We start from the raw sequence: 21,814 nt of genomic DNA on the forward strand, positions 1-21,814 counted from the left end.
GACGCTCCCCATTACAGGACGCTCCCCATTACAGGAAGCCCCGGAAACCAGATTTTCCAAACGTTCGGCAGGCTCTCCCCCTTCTTCCTCCTCAGACAGCAGAATCATCACTGGGATAAGGAGTGGGTTAGGTGGGATCAAGTCTCCCACCCTGGCGAAGCCCGCTAGAAACTTCCTCAGGGCTTGCAGAAACTCCAATGGGAGGCTGGACTCACCTTCGCGACAGAGCCCCATGACTTCGCGGTTTTTCCCAAACTCCTTGAAACTTTCGTCCAATTCCGTCCCTAGGAGATACACACACACAGGAGGAGGGGAGAGGCAGATCAGTGGCCGGGAGTGTGACGCACGCTGACGCACGCACGGAATAGGTGCGGGCACCTCCGCGTACCCCAACCGAGCGATAGCATCTCTGACCCCCGAGGGGGCGGGTCACAGGGTGGGGGGAGGGGAAAAGGGTCAGAGGATGGGGGACTAAGGGACTTGGGGAAGAGGAGGGCGTGGACACTCACCGTCCTTCCCAGGAAGTTTGGAAGCCTCGACCCACAGATTCCACGACTGTCCCAGCATCGCTTCTGGACTGGGCAGGGGCCTGCGCTCCCCGACGGTCGCCATTGCGGCAGCGGTCGAGGTGGAGGCGGCGCCGGGGCCGCCGTCCTCCGGCCGGAGGCGCCGCGGCGGCGGCGGCGGCGGCTGCCGCTGGGGCTGCGGAGGCTGCTGCTGCTGCTGCTGCTGCTGCCGGGCGGCCGCCGCCACCGCTCCGCCCGCTGCCGCCGCCGCTCGGCGCGGCTCCCCCCTGACGTCATCCACGGCCCGCTCCGACATTCTTTCCGCTCCTACAATGTAACAAAAAAGGGGGAAAAGAGTCGCGCGGGGGCCGCTTTTAAGGAGGCGCCGGGGAGTTCCGGCGGCGTGCGCGGCCCGCAAGCCGGGTGGGGCGCGCTGACAGCGCCCCCCGGCCGCCCAGCCCTCCCAACCCGCCTCCTCCTGGGCCACCCCCCGCCCCGGGCGCAAAGTCCGTGGCCCGGGCTCGCTTTCGCTTTCGACTCCCGCGGCCCCTCGGGGGAGGGGACGAGCCGGCGGCGGCCCGCCACCACGGCGCAGGGTCCCTTGCCTGCCTCTGCTGCCGAGACCCGCACGGAGGCCGGCGCCCGGGGCTGCTCCCGTCACGGCTGCCCGCGGCGGGGAGGCCCGAAGACGCACCCCCGACCCTCGGGCTGCCCACCCTGAGGCCGCTCGCATCCCCGGGCCCGGCCCGGCGGCCCCGCTCCTTCCTTCCGTCCGCGCGTCCGTCCGAGCGGCGGCGCCCGACCGGCTCCCTTAAGCAGAGGCGCCTCCCGCCGCCTCCTCCCCCTCGCCGGTCCCTCCCTCTCAGCTCGCTCCGGCGAAGTTTGCACGTCAAGCCCCCGGAGTGGAGCCAGGGCGAAGTCGGAAACGCAGCCACCTATGGAGAAGCGAGCCGGCCGGCGGGCCCCGAAACAACATCGAGTGTTGTCGCCGTCCGGCCCTCCCGCCAGGGGCTTTGGACCAGGGGCGCAGGGGTTGGTGCAGGGAGCGCTTCGCTCTCAGCTCGCGGGAGGCCGCGCAGCTGTCAAAAAGCATGAATGGCAAGCCGCCGCCTAATATGTAGGAAACCACGGGCCGGTAAGGAAATGCGGCCCAGGTGCCATCCCAGGTGTCAGCCCGAAGGCTGGTGTTTGCCCAATGCCCACCACTAGAGGTCACAGCGTGCACCCGGGGAACTTGAACTTCTCATTTAGCAAAGAGACCATAAAATCAGTGTAAGATGAAGAGAGAGAGACGGAAGCGAATCCGTGTGCATGTTTTGGAAGCACTATTCGAAATTTTTCTATTTCCACTGCCCCTAGAAGTGATTTGTTCGCGCCCCCCACCCCGAGTGGAGGGGGGGGATCTTGCCATTTTAAAATCGGACTCATTTTTAATTCGAGTTGTTAGTCCCTCCCTTTTCATGGTTGCCTTTGCTTGGGAGGACGGGAACCCAGGGCTTGGAGAATATACAGCATTCCTAGAAAATGTGTCTAGAAGATAGTGTTTGTCAGGCTTTGTACATTAAATTAAGCACTAGCCCACAAAACTTAGCACCCTTCCCCAACACACAGGATGCAAAGCTTTTGCTTAAGTGATAGGTATAGATAGCAAAATAAAAGTCTACTTAATAAACTACAGCATGCGAAGTACTTGAAACAGTAGTAGACCACACCAAGCACCTTTGAGCGCTCTGTTGTCTCAAACTGATGGGAGAATCTGAAGCCTGAGACAGAACAAGGATTTTGATCATGTTTCACACGGCAATAATATCAGAACTCCTAGGCAGATGTGTCATAGTTGTTTGCTTACAGGTGCTTTCTCCAGGTGGGAAGGCAGACGCTTTCATGTTTTTTATTTTGAATATATGCTGCGACAGAGGTGGCCAACTTCTCTGCTACAGAAACAAAGCCCAACTTGCAGAAACAAAAATAAGAGCAAAAATTAAGAACGAAATGTTCCTGCAACCTAAACTTAATTCAGGGCTCCTAAAGAGTTTCAGCTGAAATTTTACAAGCTTTAAAAATACACACATACACATATATACTTACACATGCATTTTTTATTTTATAAAGATTTGGAAATAACGGTGTAAAATTTTCCTGGACTGCATGCAAAAGTAAGTTCCAAAGAGTGAAATTATGCATGCTTTCTGTCATTATCTAGTAAGTAGTAAATACAGGGGCCGGTCGGTGTCTGACTCTTGATTTTGGCTCAGGTCATGATCTCAGGGTAGTGAGATTAAACCCCTCTCGGGCTCTGTGCTCAGTGTGGAGTCTACTTAAGATTCTCTCTCCCGCTTCCTCTGCTTCTCCCCCAGTCACACACCCTCTAAATAAATAAATAAATAAATAACATCTTTTTTTTTTTTTTTAATGGTAATAAAAACAAAATAACCAAAAATGGTGGAAATTATTGGAAGGATAAAAAATCATTTCTAAGGCTTTAATTTCCTGTATAAGTTACCAGTGAGAAAAATGCATGGGCAAAACATGTAATTAACCCTGTTAGTATCAAGGGTTCCTACTTCTTAATATAGGCCCTCAATACTGGAAAAGGAAGTCCTCATTGCACTTTCAACTTTTCATTCATTCCAAATCACTGAAAAATTTACAGAATCACATAAAAATGTCCAATTTCTGTTTTCCTAGATTAAAGTACACAGTTTATTAATTGCTTTGAAATTTTTAGTTCAATATTTAAGATAAACAAAAATTTGAATTGAAATATCATTTGGACCTGCCATTTAAAAAAAAAAAAAAAAAAAAGCCGAGGGCCACCCAGCTATATAGATAGGAAAGGGAGCTGGCCTTTTGAGTATAGCCCTTCTGATCTCTGAGAGAGCAGTGTGAGAACAAAAATAAGGGGAAGAATGGCAAACATGAAGTACAGACTGACTTCCCCAAGACGTGGCTTGGTTTTCCTCTTTTTACATGTGAAATCCTTCAAGATTCACTAATACAACCTTTAGCCAATGGGCTCAACATAGTACTTTATCATACTTCGCCTTCTGTCCTTACTGTTGCTCAATATCTCTTTTTTTTTCTTCACAGTTTTTGAGTGGTTTAATAAAGAAAACACAACAGGGCTTTAAGTGAAAAATACTAAGTATCCTCCTAGCACTATGATAGTTATTATGAGAAACTGTGACTAATAACAACTATGAATACTGAGTACCCGCTAGGGGCCAAGCACTGCCCAAGGTACCTTACTGCATTATCGCAACTGATATTCAAAACTGTATAAGGTAGAAGCTGTATTTCTTGCAACTTACAAATAAGGACAATGAAGGAGGGCTCTGGAAGCCAGGTGCTATGAATTTCTTCTGGGTCCACATACTGGCTCTTCTACTTACAAACTGTCATTGGAGCAAATGACCTAACCTGACTTGTCTGTACTTCAGCCTCCTAATATGTAAAATAGAGATAAAGCCAGATTCTTCTGAGGAAAAGATCCATAGAAAGCACTTGGTACAAAGCTTAAAACAAAATAAACCCTATCAAAAGGGTCTAATATCAAACTAAGCAACCCAGATCAATTCTCATCTATGAAATTCATTTGAATTTAAAGTTGAAGATGTGGGTACCAAAAGAGTAACAGGCAACTCCGGGCACCTGCCCACCAATGCCATTCTGCTACAGCCAATGCATCTTACTGCACTCTCTTCACCCGTAAGTACATCCTAAATCCTCCCAGACTCTGATATCCATAGTTGGTCTGTGTTTCCCAATAGTTCAACTGAGTCACTGACAAAAGTCAAAATTGGTAACTGACAAAGTACAGTGTTCTGATATGCAAATTTGGGCAACATTTCCAAACTACTCCTTATAAATAAGGCATGGGTCTATAAAGAAAAGTACAGCAGACACTCAAATTTTACCTACCAGTCCATAATAAAAAAAACCTGATGACTTCTTACCTAAATACCCCTCCTCCATACCCAAATATTTAAAATGAAAATTACCAATACAATTTGTATTCATTTAATGTAATTATTTTAATACAGTAGTGTCCCTTGTATGCTATCAATCCGTGTTTCTGCCAGTGTACTGGTGATGTCTTATAGCTCTGAGGATCTTCACTACCCATCCGTACAGACAAATGATATGTTTCATAAGGTCTGAGTAATTGAGGACTCAATTTTTCAAACACTTCCTGATTGCCTAACACATACCTGGCGCTCAGACTGACACAAGGTAAACACAACACAGTGATTTTGTTGAGGACCTCATAAGAATAAGAAGTAGGGGAAAAAATTTAATTCATCAAAATCTCTTATGCAAAAGGCTGTCACCACCAATTAGACTGTACGTGGCTTAAGAACTAGGCCGTCAGACGTGAAATGCTGCCAAATTCTGGGCATTTCATCCCTTCCAGGGATGCATTTAAAATATGGCCTTACTTCACCATCCAAATTTAGGGATGTTCCCAGTAGGTGCCAAGGGTAACAAGGTCTCTCTTTACAAAATGTATTCTTTGCACAGCAGATTCACTTGTAAAATGCTTTGTTCAAAGGCCAAAGGCATCACTAAGTGGAAAAAATAAAAGTTGAACTTTTCCAGTCTTTAAATTCGGTTTAATGTAAAATGGCTGAAACTGTCCAAAAACTTCTAAGATGTAAGACCCCACCATACAACCAGCCATTTTATTTGGAAAGCGAAACAACACAAAACAAAACAAAACAAAAAATCCCCACAGGTCCCACTACAACATTTTAATAAACTTGAAAACCAGTAACTACAGTATATTTATCTGTGCAAATTACAGGATTGGTAACAGAGATTCTCCATTATCAACCCCAAAGAATTGCAGTTATTTGAGTAACAAGAAACTCAGATCCCCTGAATTAGGAATGTGTTGGTTTTGGTTTCTTTATTTCTCCTAAAATTGGCTGAGCCTTTATTCATATCCTCTCTCCTTCGTCTGACCACACCTCTCTCTCTCTTCCTTTCTTCTCCAGAGCCAGGGCTCTGCTCTCTGCCACATGTGGGGCTGGCAGGCAAGGACCCTTTAACCATGCTCCCTCTAGTGAAATACTTGCAGCCTGTCATGCATACCTCTACTCCAGCAGGGGGAGAACAGTAGAAGGAGGAAATTGAATTCAGCTCAGTAGCTGGCACTGCTCACAACCAAAGGCAAAATTAGAAATAATAAGGATAGCTGCAGAGGTGGAAACTTAAGGATGATGGGTAGTTACCTTTTTAAAGATTTAACCTATACACATATTCATTCTATAAGCTGTGCCAGGCGCCAAAAGATCCAAAATTTTGAGTTCTGAGTTTGCTTTCTTAATCACAAGTGTAAGCTACAGGCGAATTCTCCCAAAGAAACATTCACCAGTAATAGCAAACTGAAGGAAGAGAAAATTTAAAAATACAAAATAATAGGAGCACCTGGGTGGCTTAGTCAGGTTAAGCGTCTGCTGTCAGGTTAAGCGTCTCCCTTCAGCTCAGATCACTGGGATCCTGGGATGAAGCCCTGCACCAGGCTACGCTTCGGACTCCCTGATAGGCGGGAAGTCAGCTTCTCCCTCTCCCTCTGCAGCCCTGCTGCTTGTGCGCGCGCTCTCTCTCTCTCCCAAATAAATAAAATCTTAAAAATAAAAAAATACAAAATACAATAATAAGTTTTAACTTTAAACTGACTAAAGACCAAGTGTTCTAGGGAGTTAATATTGGCCCATAATTTTAAACTACTAACAAACTTGATTTAAAATCTTCACTTAAAGCCTTTAAGTAGCTAAAAAAGAGAGAGAAAGAATAGAAAAATGTTATGAGAAAAAATGGAGAAGTCAGACTAGCATTTAGCTATAAAAAGAAGCTGACTATATAAAGTTCTAGTGCATTGCCTCAGATGCAATAAAATGCAAAGATTAAACACATTGTTAAAAATAATTTCCAAAATCTTTCTACTGATACAGGTTTTACTGACATGACTGTAAATATCACAACCTATGGGCCCAGCAGTTAAGAACATGAGTTCTAAAGCCGGTCTGCCCAGGCCGAATCCTTGTGCTACCATATGTGGTGTAATTCTGGGGAAACCATTTAACCTCTCTGTACCTGTTTCCTCACCTATAAAATTAGTAAAACAAGAGTATCTACTTTATGAGGAGAATCAGGAAACCTTACAGTACAAAAGCACCCCGTAAGTGTTAGCTATTTTTATTAATACCATGTCTGTCACACAGAAAGTCCCAATTTTAATGGAACCATGCTACTGCGTCAGGTCAGTCTCCCAGAATGAAGAATGGTTTTAGTTATGTCAGTCCTCACTCTACCAGTTGTCGGGACTCCCCACTGACCACTGAAGTCAGTAAAAGCTTCTCACCTAGCACTCCAGGCCCTCACAAGTTGGTTCCATTTCACCACAACCACAGTGCTCCCTCCAGCAGATACTCTACAGTCCTGCCAAAATGACCAATCTATAGCTTCAAACATGCTCCGCACTCCAGAGCCCTGGCGCCCAGGCTTTGTTCATAAAGATCACTCTATTTATCATATTTTGCATCTGTTGGTTTAAATCCTACTTGCTCAACCAAGGACCTCCTCAAATTCTGTTTCTTTAACAAAATCTTCCCCGATTCCTCACACTTAAGCACAAGAGAACTCATCTCCACCTCTAAATCATAGGATTTCATGGACTGAGGTTAAGAATTCATGCTCGAGGGATGCCTGGATGGCTCAGTAGATTAAGCTGCTGCCTTCGGCTCAGCTCATGATCCCAGGGTCCTGGGATCAAGTCCCGCATCGGGCTTCTTGCTCAGTGGGGAGACTGCTTCTCTCTCTGCCTCTGTCTGCCACTCTGCCTGCTTGCGCTGTCTCTCTCTGACAAATAAATAAATAAAATCTTTTTTTTTTTTTTAAGATTTTATTTATTTATTTATTTGATAGACAGAGATCACAAATAGGCAGAGAGGCAGGCAGAGAGAAGAGGAAGCTGGCTCCCTGCTAAGCAGAGAGCCCGACTTGGGACTCGATCACAGGACCCTGGGATCATGACCTGAACCAAAGGCAGAGGCTTTAACCCACTGAGCCACCCAGGTGCCCCTAAATAAATAAAATCTTAAAAAAAAGAAAAAGAAAAAAAGAGTTCATGCTCAAAATCAAGGTGGCAAAGAGATATATGCTTAGTCTTCCCAGGGTCAAACATTTGCATTCCCAACATAAGGGTGTTATTGGGAGTTTAGAATGTACCTACCCACAAACCTGGGATGTGCAGTGGCCAGTTCCCACAGTTAGTCAGCAAAATGCTTTAAGGCTGAACTCTAGGACTAACAGTGCAGGTGCGTCAGTGCAAAGGGAAGGAACAACACATCTTCTTCCTTCTTTCCTCAGCAAAGTTCTAGCTCTGAGCAAAGTCCTAGATTCCACAAATTCAACCCCCCTGACTTTTCCCCATTCTTTGTGATCCTGTAGCCATCTGGATTTGTTCTGCTTCCCAAAGGACAGACTGTTCCACAAAGGCTTTCATCCCCTGTCCACCACCAAAATAAAACCTTCCTTTTCTTAGCAAACATAAATGGCACGCAGATTTAACTATTTTTCATTAAACATGTGAATGAATGAATAATGATTTCTGTCTTCAACCCCTAATCCTAACACATAATCTCTTATACAGAAGGGAGACCTTAACCCAAAAGACTTTATAAATGTGGTGGTCCCTAAACCTGTCTTCCTAGAAACACACAGTTACTGCATCCCCATGGCCATTCTGATTTTAAATGCTACAATCTATGAAAGAAGGCAAAGTTTCTGACATTTTAACCTCTTTAACCTTTTATGGATCAATGTAAAAATCTTGAGGACTCTTCTCCACCTTGTACCACAATCTCCTTCCCACCAAACTGCTCCAAGTAAAGGAACTTCAGCAGAGGCAGAAAAACAGAATTGAAACAAAATTGCTACTGTTGAGTCTACCATTGCTACTTTCCAGAACCTCTTGCCTCTCTCCACTTCAGAAAACAGGTATTTTCACAAAGCATTAGGATTTTTCCAAATAGTTTCTGTGGGGGAGTGGCAGCAGAGGACAGCAATCATATGTAAGTGGTTAGTAAGCTAGAATCTGACTTACCAGGTAATTTCTTAAAAACAGAGCCAAATAGATAAATGGGATTTCACCAAAACCATTAAACCTTTGGGCTTCAAAGGACACCTTCAGGAAAATAAAAAGACAACCCACAGGGAGAAAATTTTTGCAAACTATGTATTCTAATGAAAGACTTGTATCTGGAACGTATAAAGAATTCTTATAATCCACAAACAGGGGGTGGCAAATAACCTAATTTTTTAAACTGGCAAAGGATTTCAATAGACGTTTGTCCAAAAAGATAACACAAATAACCAACAAGCAAAGGAAAAGATATCCAGTATCATTTTTCATTTCAGAAATACATACATGGGTGAAATAGGTAGCTCAGGGAGTTAAGCGTCTGCCTTCGGCACAGGTCATGATCCTAGAGTCCTGGATCAAGCCCTACTTCAGGCTCCCTGCTCAGTGAGGAGCCTGCTTCTCCCTCTCCCCCTACCTGCTTTTCCCCTGCTTGTGCACATGCTCCCTCTCTCTGTCATATGAATAAAATCTTTAAAAATAGAGAGAACCCCATATAAAATCCACAAGAGTTACTGATTCCCATCCATTAGGTTGTCTATTATCAAAACAAAACAGAAAATAATAAGTCTTGGCAAAGATGTAGAAAAATTGGAATTCTTGTATATTGCTGGTAGGAATGTAAAATGATACAACCCCTGTGGAAAAGTCTGGCAGTCCTTCAAAAGGTTAAACACAGATTTGCAATAAGATCCTATAATTCTACTTCTAGATATATACTCAAAAGATTTGAAAGCAAGGACTCAAACACAGATTTGTACACCAATATTCATAACAGCATTACTTACAACTAAAAGGTAGAAGCAATCCAAGTGTCCATCAACTGATGGAGGAATAAAATTGTGCATATCCATACAATGGACTATTATTCAGCCACTAAAAGGAGTAAAGTACTAATACATGCTACAACATAGATAAGCCTGAAAAACAAGCTAAGGAAAAGAAGCCTGACACAAAAGGCCACATATTATATGATTTCATTTCTATAAAATATCCAGAATAAGCAAATCTCTACACACAGAAAACAAACAGGTGGTTTTCAGGCCCGAGGGGAGGGGAAAATGAGGAGTTACTACTTGATGCAAATAGGGTCCTCCTTTGGGAGTAATGATAATGTTTAGACCTATATGGAGGGGACAGTTATACAACACCATGAATACATTAAAGATTATTAAATGGGTAAATCTGTGGTATTTGAATTATATTTCAATTTTTTTTAAGCCAACATTAAACTTGGAAAATTTCACACAGAATTCCAGATTGACTTCTGAAAAAATCTCTACGATCTCACACCACTAGCCACAAGGTCCCTCAGGACAACCATCAGTGGGAGTGAGACATGTCCTGGAGTCTATCTCTGCCACTGCCTAACTCTGCACCTTAACAGGACAGGCTTTGTCTCTGCCTCAGTTAGCTTCTCTATAAATGGAGGACCATAACAATATCTATACCTCATCTATGCAGTATCATAACAGTATTCTACCTTATCAACTTGTTACAAGGAGTCAACTATGTAATATGCTTAGAACAGCACTTGCCGCATAGTAAGTACTCATTATGTGTTAGCTAATTTTATATTTTATACTTTATAATCCTCATCCTCTTTGCTAATTTTATATTTTATACTTTATAATCCTCATCCTCTTTGGCTTTTCATTTTTTGTTTGTTTTTACAAATGAAAGTATAGCATATAATGTAGCAGTCCCAAAGAAAGAAGTAGAAAGACAGCCAAGGTAAAATTTTTTAAAAGCAAATTGCAAGGGGACACCTGGGTGGCTCAGTGGGTTAGGCCTCTACCTTGGGCTCAGGTTGTGGTCCCACTGTCCTGGGATCAAGTCCCGCGTCAGGCTCTCTGCTCGGTGGGGAGCCTGCTTCCTTCTCTCTCTGCCTACTTGTGATCTCTGCCAAATAAATAAATAAAATCTTAAAAAAAAAAAAAAAGCAACTTGCAAAGTACTTGCATAATACATGCCTATTTTTGTGAAACAGTAATAGTGATGAGGATGACAAGTCTATGCATAGGAAACAGTCTAGATAATTCTGGACTTATGGAAAACTGGAAGTAAAAGAATGTAATTAAAGGGACTTTTATTAACATACATATTTATATAATGTTGCAATTCTTCCAGCTTTATTGGAATATAACTGAAAAATAACATTATATAAGTTTAAGATGTGCATATTTTGATACACCTACTGAAAATGATTACCACAGTAAGGTTAGCTGACACATCCCATCTCCTCATACAGTTACTTAATTTTTTTTTTTTAATAACCTTTTCTAAAACCAGGAACTATAATATGGGTTTTTTTTTTTTAAGGAGAACCCCTAAATTCATTTTGTTTGAAGCCTTTGTATGATTGTCACAAAATTTTACCAAGTAAATAGCAGTTATCACAGATTGGTAAGACCAGAAGCCATTTACTTTGCTTTGAAACACAGAAGCGGGGATTCCCAAAACACCAACCTCTCTTTAGTCTCATTCTTCCTCATGGAATACATGGTGTTATACTTTACAGCCTCCAGCAGAAGAGATTCTAGCAGGCAACGCCTTTCAGTACCTGGCCCAACATCCTTTTTCCAGCTTTACCATCCATCAGTCCCCCTTACAAAGATTCCACTTGAGCTAAACAGAACCTAAAATATACATCTCTCAAATGTTTTTCTGTATGCCATTCTTCCCCCCTCCCCGACTGAGGTAAAATTCACATAACATAAAATTCACAATTCTAACCACTTTAAAGTATACTACGTGGTATTTAGTACATACACAGCATGCTACAACCATCATCACTATGTGGTTCCAGAACATTTTTACCACCCCAAAAGGAAAGCCTGTACCCATTAAGCAGTCACTCCCCATCTCCCATCCCGCCCCCACATCTGTTTTGTCTCAATAGATTTGCCTATATTGGATATTTCACATAATTAAAACCACACAATATGGGCCCTTTTGTGTCTGGTGTCTTTTCAGTTAGCATAATGTTTTCAAGGTTCATCCATGTTGGAGCACATATCTGTAATTTATTCCTCTTTACGGCTAAATAATATCCCATTGTGCGGAGGTACCACAATTTATCTATTCATCAGTGACGGACACTGGGGTTGTTGCTACCTTTTGGCTATTTCGGCATGCCATTACTTTTCCCTTCCTTCACTTTCACCTCCTAAACAAAGTCGAGCTTTCATGTGAGTTTCAAATTAACTCTTACCCTCCCCAATTTAGCCTGTCCCAAAGTTCTCATCCTCTGAATCCTTCTCCACTTCCATAGGTGAGGGAGCAAACTGTTACCAGATGGCAGAATCCCAAAGGCTTATTTAGGTTTACTCAAACTGTTTTTCTTAAATTAGTTGCTAACATTGAAAAACTCAGGGAAAATAACTGAAGTTGAGTTCAGCTCCCTTAAAAATCTGCCTGGCTGATTCCAATAACCACAGCTGGCCTGGTTTTTACCCTTGCCCCTTACAGCCTATCTCAATATAGCTGCCACAGCACTCCGATTAAAAAAGTCACAGGGGGGGCGCCTGGGTGGCTCAGTGGGTTAAGCCGCTGCCTTCGGCTCAGGTCATGATCTCAGGGTCCTGGGATCGAGTCCCGCATCGGGCTCTCTGCTCAGCAGGGAGCCTGCTTCCTCCTCTCTCTCTCTGCCTGCCTCTCTGCCTACTTGTGATCTCTCTCTGTCAAATAAATAAATAAAATCTTTAAAAAAAAAAAAAAAAAAAGTCACAGGGGTGCCTGGGTGTCTCTGTCAGTTGAGCGTCTGCCTTGGGCTCAGGTCATGATCCTCAGGAGGTCTGGGTCCTGGGATTGAGCCCCACATCCAGCTCCTTGTTTTCCTCTTCCTCTGCCTGCCACACCCTGTAAGCATGTGTGTGCTCTACCTCTCTGTCAAGTAAACAAACAAAATCTTAAAAAAGAAAAAAAGAAAGAAAGAAAAAAAAACAGAAGTCAAATCAAGTCATTCTTCTACTCAAAATCTTCCAGTGGCATCCTACTCCTCCCAGAATAAAAGGGCTGGGGGATGGCCTTTAAGACTGTACTCACTGGTCTTGTACCTATCTGATCTTATTTCCTACCATTTTCTTGCCTGCTCAAGCAGCTCTGGCTCTCACCTTTCTCACAAGGCTCAGGCAGGCTCCTGCTTTAGGCCTTTGCATGTAACAACATTCACTCCTTCATCCTTAATGCACAGATCTCACCCTCTCAAAAAACCTACCCTGACCACCCTTATTTAACGCTAAAACTCCACCCCTCATCAGCACACATGATTCTCATTATCCTGACTTGCTTTTTCTAGCCAATTCTCATCATCTAGTATAATTTATTTACTTACTAGATTTTCTATGATCTGTTTCTTTCCATGAAAAAGTAGGTGGCACAATGGCAGGGACTTTTGTCCCTCTGATTTGCTAATTAATCCCCAATGCCCAGAGAGCACAGCATGACATAGGTAGGCACTCAAACATTTACTGAATGGGTACTGGGCCTATAATCAGTTGGCATGAAAAGGGGCTGCCCTTTCAGACTGGTCATAAATTTGACAGTTTCTCACAGTTCTACCTGGCCCATTTCAGTACTCTACCTGTCTGGACTTGAGTTCGTCACACTTCTTGCGGACTTGAGTTTATTATGCTTCCTCCTTTCCTGCCCCTTGTCATTGACCTTCTGGTATCAAATTAATCTTTCTGTCTGAACACTATTCAAAAAAGAGTAAGTCATGGGGCACCTGGGTGGCTCAGTGGGTTAAGCCTCTGCCTTCGGCTCAGATCATGATCTCAGGGTCCTGGGATCAAGTCCCGCATCGGGTTCTCTGCTTGGCAGAGAATCTGCTTCCTCCTCTCTCTCTCTCTCTGCCTGCTTCTCTGCCCACTTGTGATCTCTCTCTGTCAAATAAACAAACAAAATCTTAAAAAAGAAAAAAAGTCATAACTGTAACCTGTGAAAACCACCTCCTATTCTCTTTTCCTCTTCAAGGACAATCCCTCTGCTCACAGTTCTAGAAGCTCAGTTGAACAACTACAGACTAAAGAGCTCCTTTAGCATTTCTGTCAAATGTGTTTTCTCTCTACCTCCCTACCTCCCCTCCACTATCACCCTCACCCCCCCTCCCCGACCACCTGTTGCTCACCACCATCTAAGAAACCACTGGTGCTTTCCAGATATTCCACAATGAATGCCATCCTTTGTGATGACTTTGATGATCCCTGAAGGATACCTCTGAAATGCTGCCCTTTCAGCTTTAGGTCAGAAAATTTTAGGTGCCCCTTTTGAGGGCAGAGACTTCAGAGCCATCCTGTCACATGCTCCAAGCACCTAAACAAAACTGCTACATTCTCCCTGAAGCTCCTGTTTCTGTTTGTAAAGTTATCTTTGAGGATGAGTTATTCATGTTGTTCAAAATGTTTCCATCTTTGCTACAGTTGCTTCAGCCTAACTGAAGCACTGCATTTGTTGCCTAAATATACAAGTTGATCAATTTCAGAAGCTGAACCGCCTTTGTGGTCTTCCCTGTTTGGATCATGCTCAGTTTTATCCCTCAGTGACTCATCTTACATTGCATCTTAAGCTCTAGCTCCCTCATTCCTCTCAGGAGTAGATAGGAAAATGGATTTTTTGTTTTAATAAAAATTCCTCCAGGACTTTTTCCTCCTTTTCATAGTTTGTGAAACTTACCACCCTCCTCCCCTAATATTAAATGCACAAAGGCAAATACGTAGTGAGAAACTCAATTAATAGTGACTGTTATCTTTAAAAAGAAAATAGTGACTGTTATTTTTGTAGTGATCTGGGACTGCCCATAAGCACACAGGGCCTGGCAGTCTAGGCAAAGGCTCTGGGCCCAGAGTGTGTGTCTGAAGAACTCCTGCTTCTTTTAAAATTCGCTTAGGATCTTCCCTGCTCTGAGCAGCTGGGTCAACATTGTTTGAAGAGAGAAGAAAACAGGAGTGAGAGAAAGTGGAACTGAACAGAAACACAAGAGCACGTCTTTGAACCAATTCCTAGGAAAAGGTGGAGAGACATGGACAGTGGGAGATGGTCCTATCTCCAAGTCTTCCTACAGTGTTAATAAGTTGGGGATGGTCATTTAGCACTTTTTCTTTTGACACACAGCAAATAATACTATACTCTTAATTCAGTGTCATTTCCTATTACAAGAGCATATTCAGGGTTATACTGGAGATCTTACTCAGATACCCTGAGTTTTAAAAATTATCATCCTTTGGTAAAAATCTAACTCTGTTATAATCAGAAGCATTGCATTTATTTGGCGGTGCTATTTGGGACAGCCAGTTACCTTTTCTTTGGAGGGCAGGCCAAAAATTCTGATTGAATCACCAGTGGATCTTCATCTGCTGTGATTGTGGAAGCTCTTTCTTCTTAATTCTGTTTAGATCTACAAAAAGAGAAAAGGAAAAAAAGGATGAAACAATGGATAAAGCTAGTCAGGAATCTATAATCTGATTTGCTACCAGATGTTCCGAAATTATTATATCTCTCTTGAAATGTCGAAGTGTTAAAATTAGAGGCACTTTACCAATTTTCTAACAAATGTAATTCATTTTTTTTCTTTTTACAGTGAATTTAACTGGCTATATTTACAATAACCTAAGAACAAATGACTATTCAATGTGTACATAGAGGCAGCCTCCTGGGGCTTAAAATCATTGTGTGTAATTTGCCACTAATGACTTTTCACTTAATTTTTGAAATGGTTATTCAGAGAGCCTGCTCCTATGAAACCTGTCAGTATCACAAATTTAAAACACACACTGAATGAGATTATTATTTGGAGAGCTCACTCAGTCCTTTATTATTCAGCAATTCAAAAAAGTAATTCATAACACTACAAATAGAAAACAAAAACTCAATTAAGCCATCCTCCTAAAAAGCACAAGGGAATTATGTGTTCCATCATGCACATATTTCCATAGATATGCGTACATATATATTGCAAGTAGAATGTGGTTACTATTAAAATTAACTTGGAGAAGAGCACTGAGTTAAGAAGTCAAGGGACTGGAGGTTAACAAACTAGAGTTAGAAATTAAGCCAGTTTTCAAGTCAGACAGGCAGCACAAGAGAAAACAGCAAATACAGGTAATGACACAGCTTCAAAGCAGATGCTCTCAGGGTGTAAAGCATAAGGCAAGCTGATTTCATATGAAAAATTCACTATTAACATACTTCTCTTCCTATAATCCTCAAAAGCTATATACCAAGGCTAGATGGCAAGAAGATTGTTTTGCTTAACTTTCACTCTAAGATAGTAAGCCAAAATTTTCTATGATCTGAGACGCTAATAAAGCAACTCTAAAAGTCAGGAGCTGAAATTCTATACCATGTTTTGAACATTTATTCATAATTATCTTTACTGGCTCTTTAAGTTATCCTGGACCATATCCTTTCCCTCTTCCTTTTAAAAACAGTTTCAGTTTCATCCATCCACAAGATGTTATTCAGTAATGTAAGCATTCATAATCATTCCTCCAATCGTTATAAGCCAGTTGCTTGTCTTCCTTGGATTTCTAATTCCTTCCTAGTCTCCTATCTTTTAGAATTTTTCTCTTATTTCCATTTTAGTGTTCTTTTTCTGCCTTATTTCTAATAAAAGCCACTATCTTGCTTAACATGTCTGTCCTGAGCCAAAATTCATTTCTCTGCATCTTAAATACTTTACAGCTATGCAAAATCACTCAAAGGAAGCTACAAATTACCAGGATAGAGACAGCCAATAAAGATGTTATGTTAGAGATAACCATTCGGCCCACTGGCAGTGATTCCTTCAGAGTAGACTAGAGGTGGAACAACATTGGCATCAGATTAAACTCTGTGCTTGCTAGCATGAATTCACTGGGTCAAGCTTTTTTTCCGTTTTCCATCAGGATACTCCAGCCATATCCCCAAAGTACCCAAGGAAGTCATCAGATTTTGGGTGCCATGAAATCGTCCCCAAGACAGCATTTACCTTTAAAAGAATTTACCATTTACTAGCCTGTATACCTCAAAAATGCTTTAAAGGAAATTCTATTCTTAGAGGAAAAAAGGTAGTGGCAGTTACTAAAAATAAGCATTTAAAAATAGCAAGTTCTCTTAGAACAGGGGGCAGAAAGGCAATTATCCTATGTTTGTATATGTTCTTTTTTATCTTCACAAGAATATTGTACTCAAAAGAGCTCTTGTTATGGTCCCCATTTTACTAGAAAGAAAACAAACTGAGAGAGATCATAATTTGCTCAAGATTGCCCAATAAACAAATGGTTTGGAATTGGAACTAGATGGAGGCTTTTGATGTTATTTAGCTCCCTTGTATACCAAACTGCCTGAACAGTGACTTAATTTTGTTTTGCAAAGACAAAGATATATTGTTTAAAAGGTAGACTGTAAAGCGTTTTCTAAGAATAGGAAAAAACTGGACAGATTTTATTCATTTACTAGCTAAAATGTAACAAACGTTCAATAAATATAATTTTTAATAAGATAGTTTTTAAATGACAGGCAGTGAGAGATGGGAGAGAAGGAAATAAAAAAGATACAGGAATGCCTGAGTAGCTCAGGCAGTTAAGCATCTGACTCTTAGTTTGGCTCAGGTCATGATCTCGGGGTCCTGGGATCAAGCAGAGCTTACATCGGGCTATGCACTCAACAGGAGAATCTGCTTGAGATTCTCTCTCTCTCTAAGTAAGTAAATCTTAAAAAAAGAAAAAGAAAAAAAATTATAACTTGAATTTCTCCAAAGTTCTGAGAGAAGCATACATTTATTTATTTGGGGGGGAGGATAGGCAAGATTGTAGAAGATGCCCTTCTTCTCTAGAGGAGCTGCCTAGCCCATGGTGATCCTTTTTCCTAAGTACTATGCAATTCTCAACTCTCTGCCACATGATATTTATATTATGTGATCCCAACCAAACTCCTCCTCTGTTTTGGCCAAAGGACACATGACCCAAATTGAGATATTCCATTTGGTCTCCTTGGAACTAGAATTTGGAATGAAGAGGTTCTGCTCTGGGCTCGACTGTAAGCTACTCCCATGTACTCTCAGTCTATAAGAAAAAGTTGGTCAGCAAAGAGAAAAAACATGCTGCTCAGAGAGAATCCAACCTAGGAGGCCATGAAATCCCAGAAGAGAGAAAGAGAAGAAGTTTCTGTTGTTGGGGGGAAGGTGGGGCTGTTCTTGGACTTTCCTGTCCCAGGTACAGTCCTCCAGAGGCCCAAAGCATTTCCTTCCCCAAGGGTTTAAGAATCCCACAGACCTGTAAAATAGATGGCTCCTCTCTTCTCAGCTTAAATGTTAATTGATTCTTGATAAGTGCAACAAAAATTAGCTTGCTCAAGACAGTGAAAACTTTTGTTTTAAAAAGGGCAGATATCACCAGAATTTGTTGTAAAAAGAGGTTCTGTGAAATGCTCAAGGGTTCAAGAAAAATCCTCTCATCTTTAAACAGAGAAAAGCCCACACTGTTACGTGAGCAATGTTATATCAACCTTTATGGGGAAAAGGACTTATTTTCTAGGAGAACATTTTTATGTAATTTTAAGACTCTGAGAGCCTCACTGTAATTATTTATTATACAGTCAAGTCTGTCAAAATTAAGCAAAAATGCAATAACCATGATAGAGGAAAGAAAACCAGGCTAAACTGAGTCAGTCTTGTATTGAAGCATACCAATACGAACTTTCTTTTTATTTCTTAAACCTTCTTAAAATCTAGAAGCTTGAACCCCTAGGTACCTACCTAGGTGCTTGGAGAGGGCATGAAAGGGAAGAGACAGGGTAGAGAGGGCAAGGAGGGCAAGACAAGAAACAGAGGTTTGCCCCCTGTATTTATTCAGTAAAAACATGCAGAGTGTGTGCTCCATGCAAGGTTCTGTGCATGGCACCAGAGCTGACCGTGTATTCAGCCGTGTATTCTCTCCACTCTCTGATGCCTACTGCAAACAGGTCCACAGGCCAGAACAGTTCACTTTATGGTCTATGTTACTTTAGTGACCTTAGGGGGAAAAAGGAATTTGTTGCTAACATATAAAAGGTGGGAAATCTCACCTAAAATTCCAAATTTCCTTTTTCTCTTGGAAAGTTAAAAAAAAATGTGGCCAAAGGTGGAGCGGGGGGGAGGGGGGCAGCTCTCCTGTCACGGGTTACCCCTTGTCACTCACTGGGCATGTTCTTTTCAAAGTTCCCACCTGGCTGCATTACTTGTTTTCCTTATCCACCTATCTCCTGTGTGTGACCTTTAGCCCATGTGATAATTGTCAGGCTCTTCTCCCACATGAAACACCACAGACCAAACATTTTAAAAACAGATTACGTATCACCTGTAATGCTCCAAAAATATGAAGTAATGTGGCCCTGGTTTACTCATTTTCTTCACTGCTTTCACCCTGACAAGCTTTCTCCCTGGCAAAGCAAATTTAAGAATAAAACGCTACGTTCCACACAACTGGACTTTTCAGTGGTGCGTCTGGGCATCCACCTCTTCAAAGATCAGCTGGAGTTCTCCCACCTCCTGAACTTCAGGGTCTAGTCTCAGGGTCACTCCGTTGAACACCAAATGAGAGTATGAAAGTGTAACTGCTGAACAGGGAGCCGAAATGACCTCCAGTAAGGACTCCAATAGCTCTGGCCCAGGTTTCCAGGACACATTTTAGTCCCCACAGTTGGTCATAGAGCTTGCTTGACCCTCCGCAAAACTGCGTCAAAGGAGCCTCCATCTTCTGTCAGTGTCTGGCACCAGACCATTTCCATAAAAACTCAGCCAGTTCTTTCTTTGGAAAGATTTCAGCGTAGCCATCCCTCACTTCCCTTGACATTTTCAGTCATATGACTCTTCTATCTCAAGCCTCATCTCTCCCAGACTTCACTGAGGGTAACCCGGCTCTCCCTCCGTTTAGCTGAGGGGTAAGCCATTTGCCCATCAAGTGTGACTACAGTACACTATTTCACCATTAGCCTGAAGGAAAAGCAAAAATATAATAAAAATGTCAATAATTTATGCAAAATACTTGCTCAAGTCAGTAGATTTGCAAGTCAATTACAAAAGCACAGGACAGGGCGCCTGGGTGGCTCAGTGGGTTAAGCCGCTGCCTTCGGCTCAGGTCATGATCTCAGGGTCCTGGGATCGAGTCCCGCATCAGGCTCTCTGCTCAGCGGAGAGCCTGCTTCCTCCTCTCTCTCTCTGCCTGCCTCTTTGCCTACTTGTGATCTCTCTCTGTCAAATAAATAAATAAAATCTTTAAAAAAAAACAAAAAACAAAAAACAAAAGCACAGGACAGTAACAGTGGCTGACATTCACTAAGCACTTATTGTGTGCCCAGTTTCAACACACAGTAAACCCTTTACGTGTATTCTCTAAACTTAATCCTCCCAGTTCTATAACATAGGAACTTTCACTATCCTTGCTGAGGCTTGTGAGATGAGGCCCAGAAGGGGTAGAACTGTGGCAGCTGCATACAAAGGTGGAGCTGAAACCCATTCCTTCTACTGCTACCCTGCAATCCCTACCTCTGTTCCTCCATACCAGCTCTTCCTACCACCCTGAACTACTTCCTTCCTACCTTCCCAGTAACTCACATCCAGCCTCCAAAACAAACTCAGATAAACCTCTTCAGATCATCACACCTACATCCCTAAGTGGGCTTCTTTGAGGCCAGGTCTGCAACATTTCCTCTCTGCATCCCCAGGGCCTGATATTCTAAGTGTTAATAAATGCCTGCTCAATAGAACTGAATTCAATGGAACCACAGACTCTGACAGCTACTCAACCACTCAAAATAACCAGGCCTGGGGTGGGATGTTCCTGCCTTGCTAAGAACTTGAAATTACGCTTGAGTAATATGGAGCTGTTCTGGCACCTACCCTCACTCTTCCCAGCCAAACCCACCTATCCATGAAAAAGGGGAAGGAGGGATAAAAAGTCAAGTCCCTGACTCCTGCTGTCCTCTTGATAGGGGAATTAAAAGTCTGTGGTGTTGACAGGGAAGAGGGGAGCCTGAGAGGGACGGAAAGGGTTTCTCCCCCAATATTCTGCCAAGGGGACATTAATTTCCTATTACTGGAGTAGGGTTATAGAATTCTAAAATCCACATACTCAATCAAATCATTCTTTGCTACTCTAACACAGTCCTTCAGGAAAGATGTCAAATAAATGAACAGCCAGCAAGTATTTCCCTCTGGAGGCATACTTATCAACAGTACCAACAGCAGGTACAACTTTGACTGTTTACTCTGGGCCAGCCCCTGTGCTGAGTACTTTACATGCACTGTCCTGTTTAACGTTCACCACACCTCTATGAAGAACGTTTAGAAGTGAGGAAATGGAGGTCTAAAGTAGTAAAATGGCATGCCTAAGGTCACTACCAAATAAATGGCTCACAGTAAAGACAGTTGCTAGTGCATTAAATATGTAATTTTTATTGATAATGCTTGCAGGGTTTTGGGGGCTTTTTGGAGTTTTTTTATTTTTTAATTCTTCTACCCTTGTCTTTAAGTAAGGCCACCTAAATAAAGGTAGTCTGGGCAACCTACAACTCTTAGTGGCTTCTCTAAAAGATCCATGAAAAGTCCTGCCTCTTTAATAAGCCTTTCTAAATATTATTTGTGATAAAGATTGCCAATGCCAACCTATACTACATTCTTCATCTTCCAAAACACACAATTAGACTAAATTTCCCAATAACCATTGCAGGAAGGCCTAACTATGTGAGCCCTTAAAATATGAAGAGAAACATTGTGATCCACTTCTAGGCTGGATCCACATAAACCTCCTTGTTTTGATTCTTAGCCTCTCATATGCTAGGCTGGTAAAACGGAGAGGCCTCCAAGTCCATAGGTGGGCAGAGCCACAAAACTTCACCCCTTAATGACTGGGTAAAACAAGAGCCTCCTTGCCAAACTACACGGAGCTATGACTTGAGTAAGAAATGAACATGTATTTTATTATGTTACTACAGTTTTGTGTAACAACAGTCAATGCACCCTAATACAGCATTAGTGCTGTTGCTATTATTACAATTTTCATTATTAACAGTACGGCTATGATTTATTGAAGGTGTAACTACAGGCAATATATATAAAAAGGCTTTTACTTACACAGTTTATTCATTTCTCACTATGAAGTAGGTATCATCTGTATTTTACAGGTGACACAACCAAGGGTCAGAG

General features: G+C 42.3%; 1 protein-coding gene across 2 annotated transcripts in view; it reads right to left on the reverse strand.

Moving 5' to 3' along the window:
- ATXN7 (ataxin 7) overlaps window positions 1-21,814 on the reverse strand; it is a 137,559-nt gene that overhangs the window by 89,901 nt on the left and 25,844 nt on the right. For both annotated transcript variants that reach the window (XM_044253236.1, XM_044253235.1), the window contains exons 2-4: window positions 14,951-15,049; window positions 510-833; window positions 216-284 (exon numbers count right to left, since the gene is read on the reverse strand). In XM_044253236.1, the coding sequence (XP_044109171.1) occupies window positions 216-284; window positions 510-822 (382 nt within the window). In that variant the 5' untranslated portion in view covers window positions 823-833; window positions 14,951-15,049. The remainder of the gene's footprint in view (window positions 1-215; window positions 285-509; window positions 834-14,950; window positions 15,050-21,814) is intronic.

This window comes from Neovison vison, chromosome 6 (assembly GCF_020171115.1).
Source record: "Neovison vison isolate M4711 chromosome 6, ASM_NN_V1, whole genome shotgun sequence".
Taxonomy (NCBI): Eukaryota; Metazoa; Chordata; class Mammalia; order Carnivora; family Mustelidae; genus Neogale; species Neogale vison.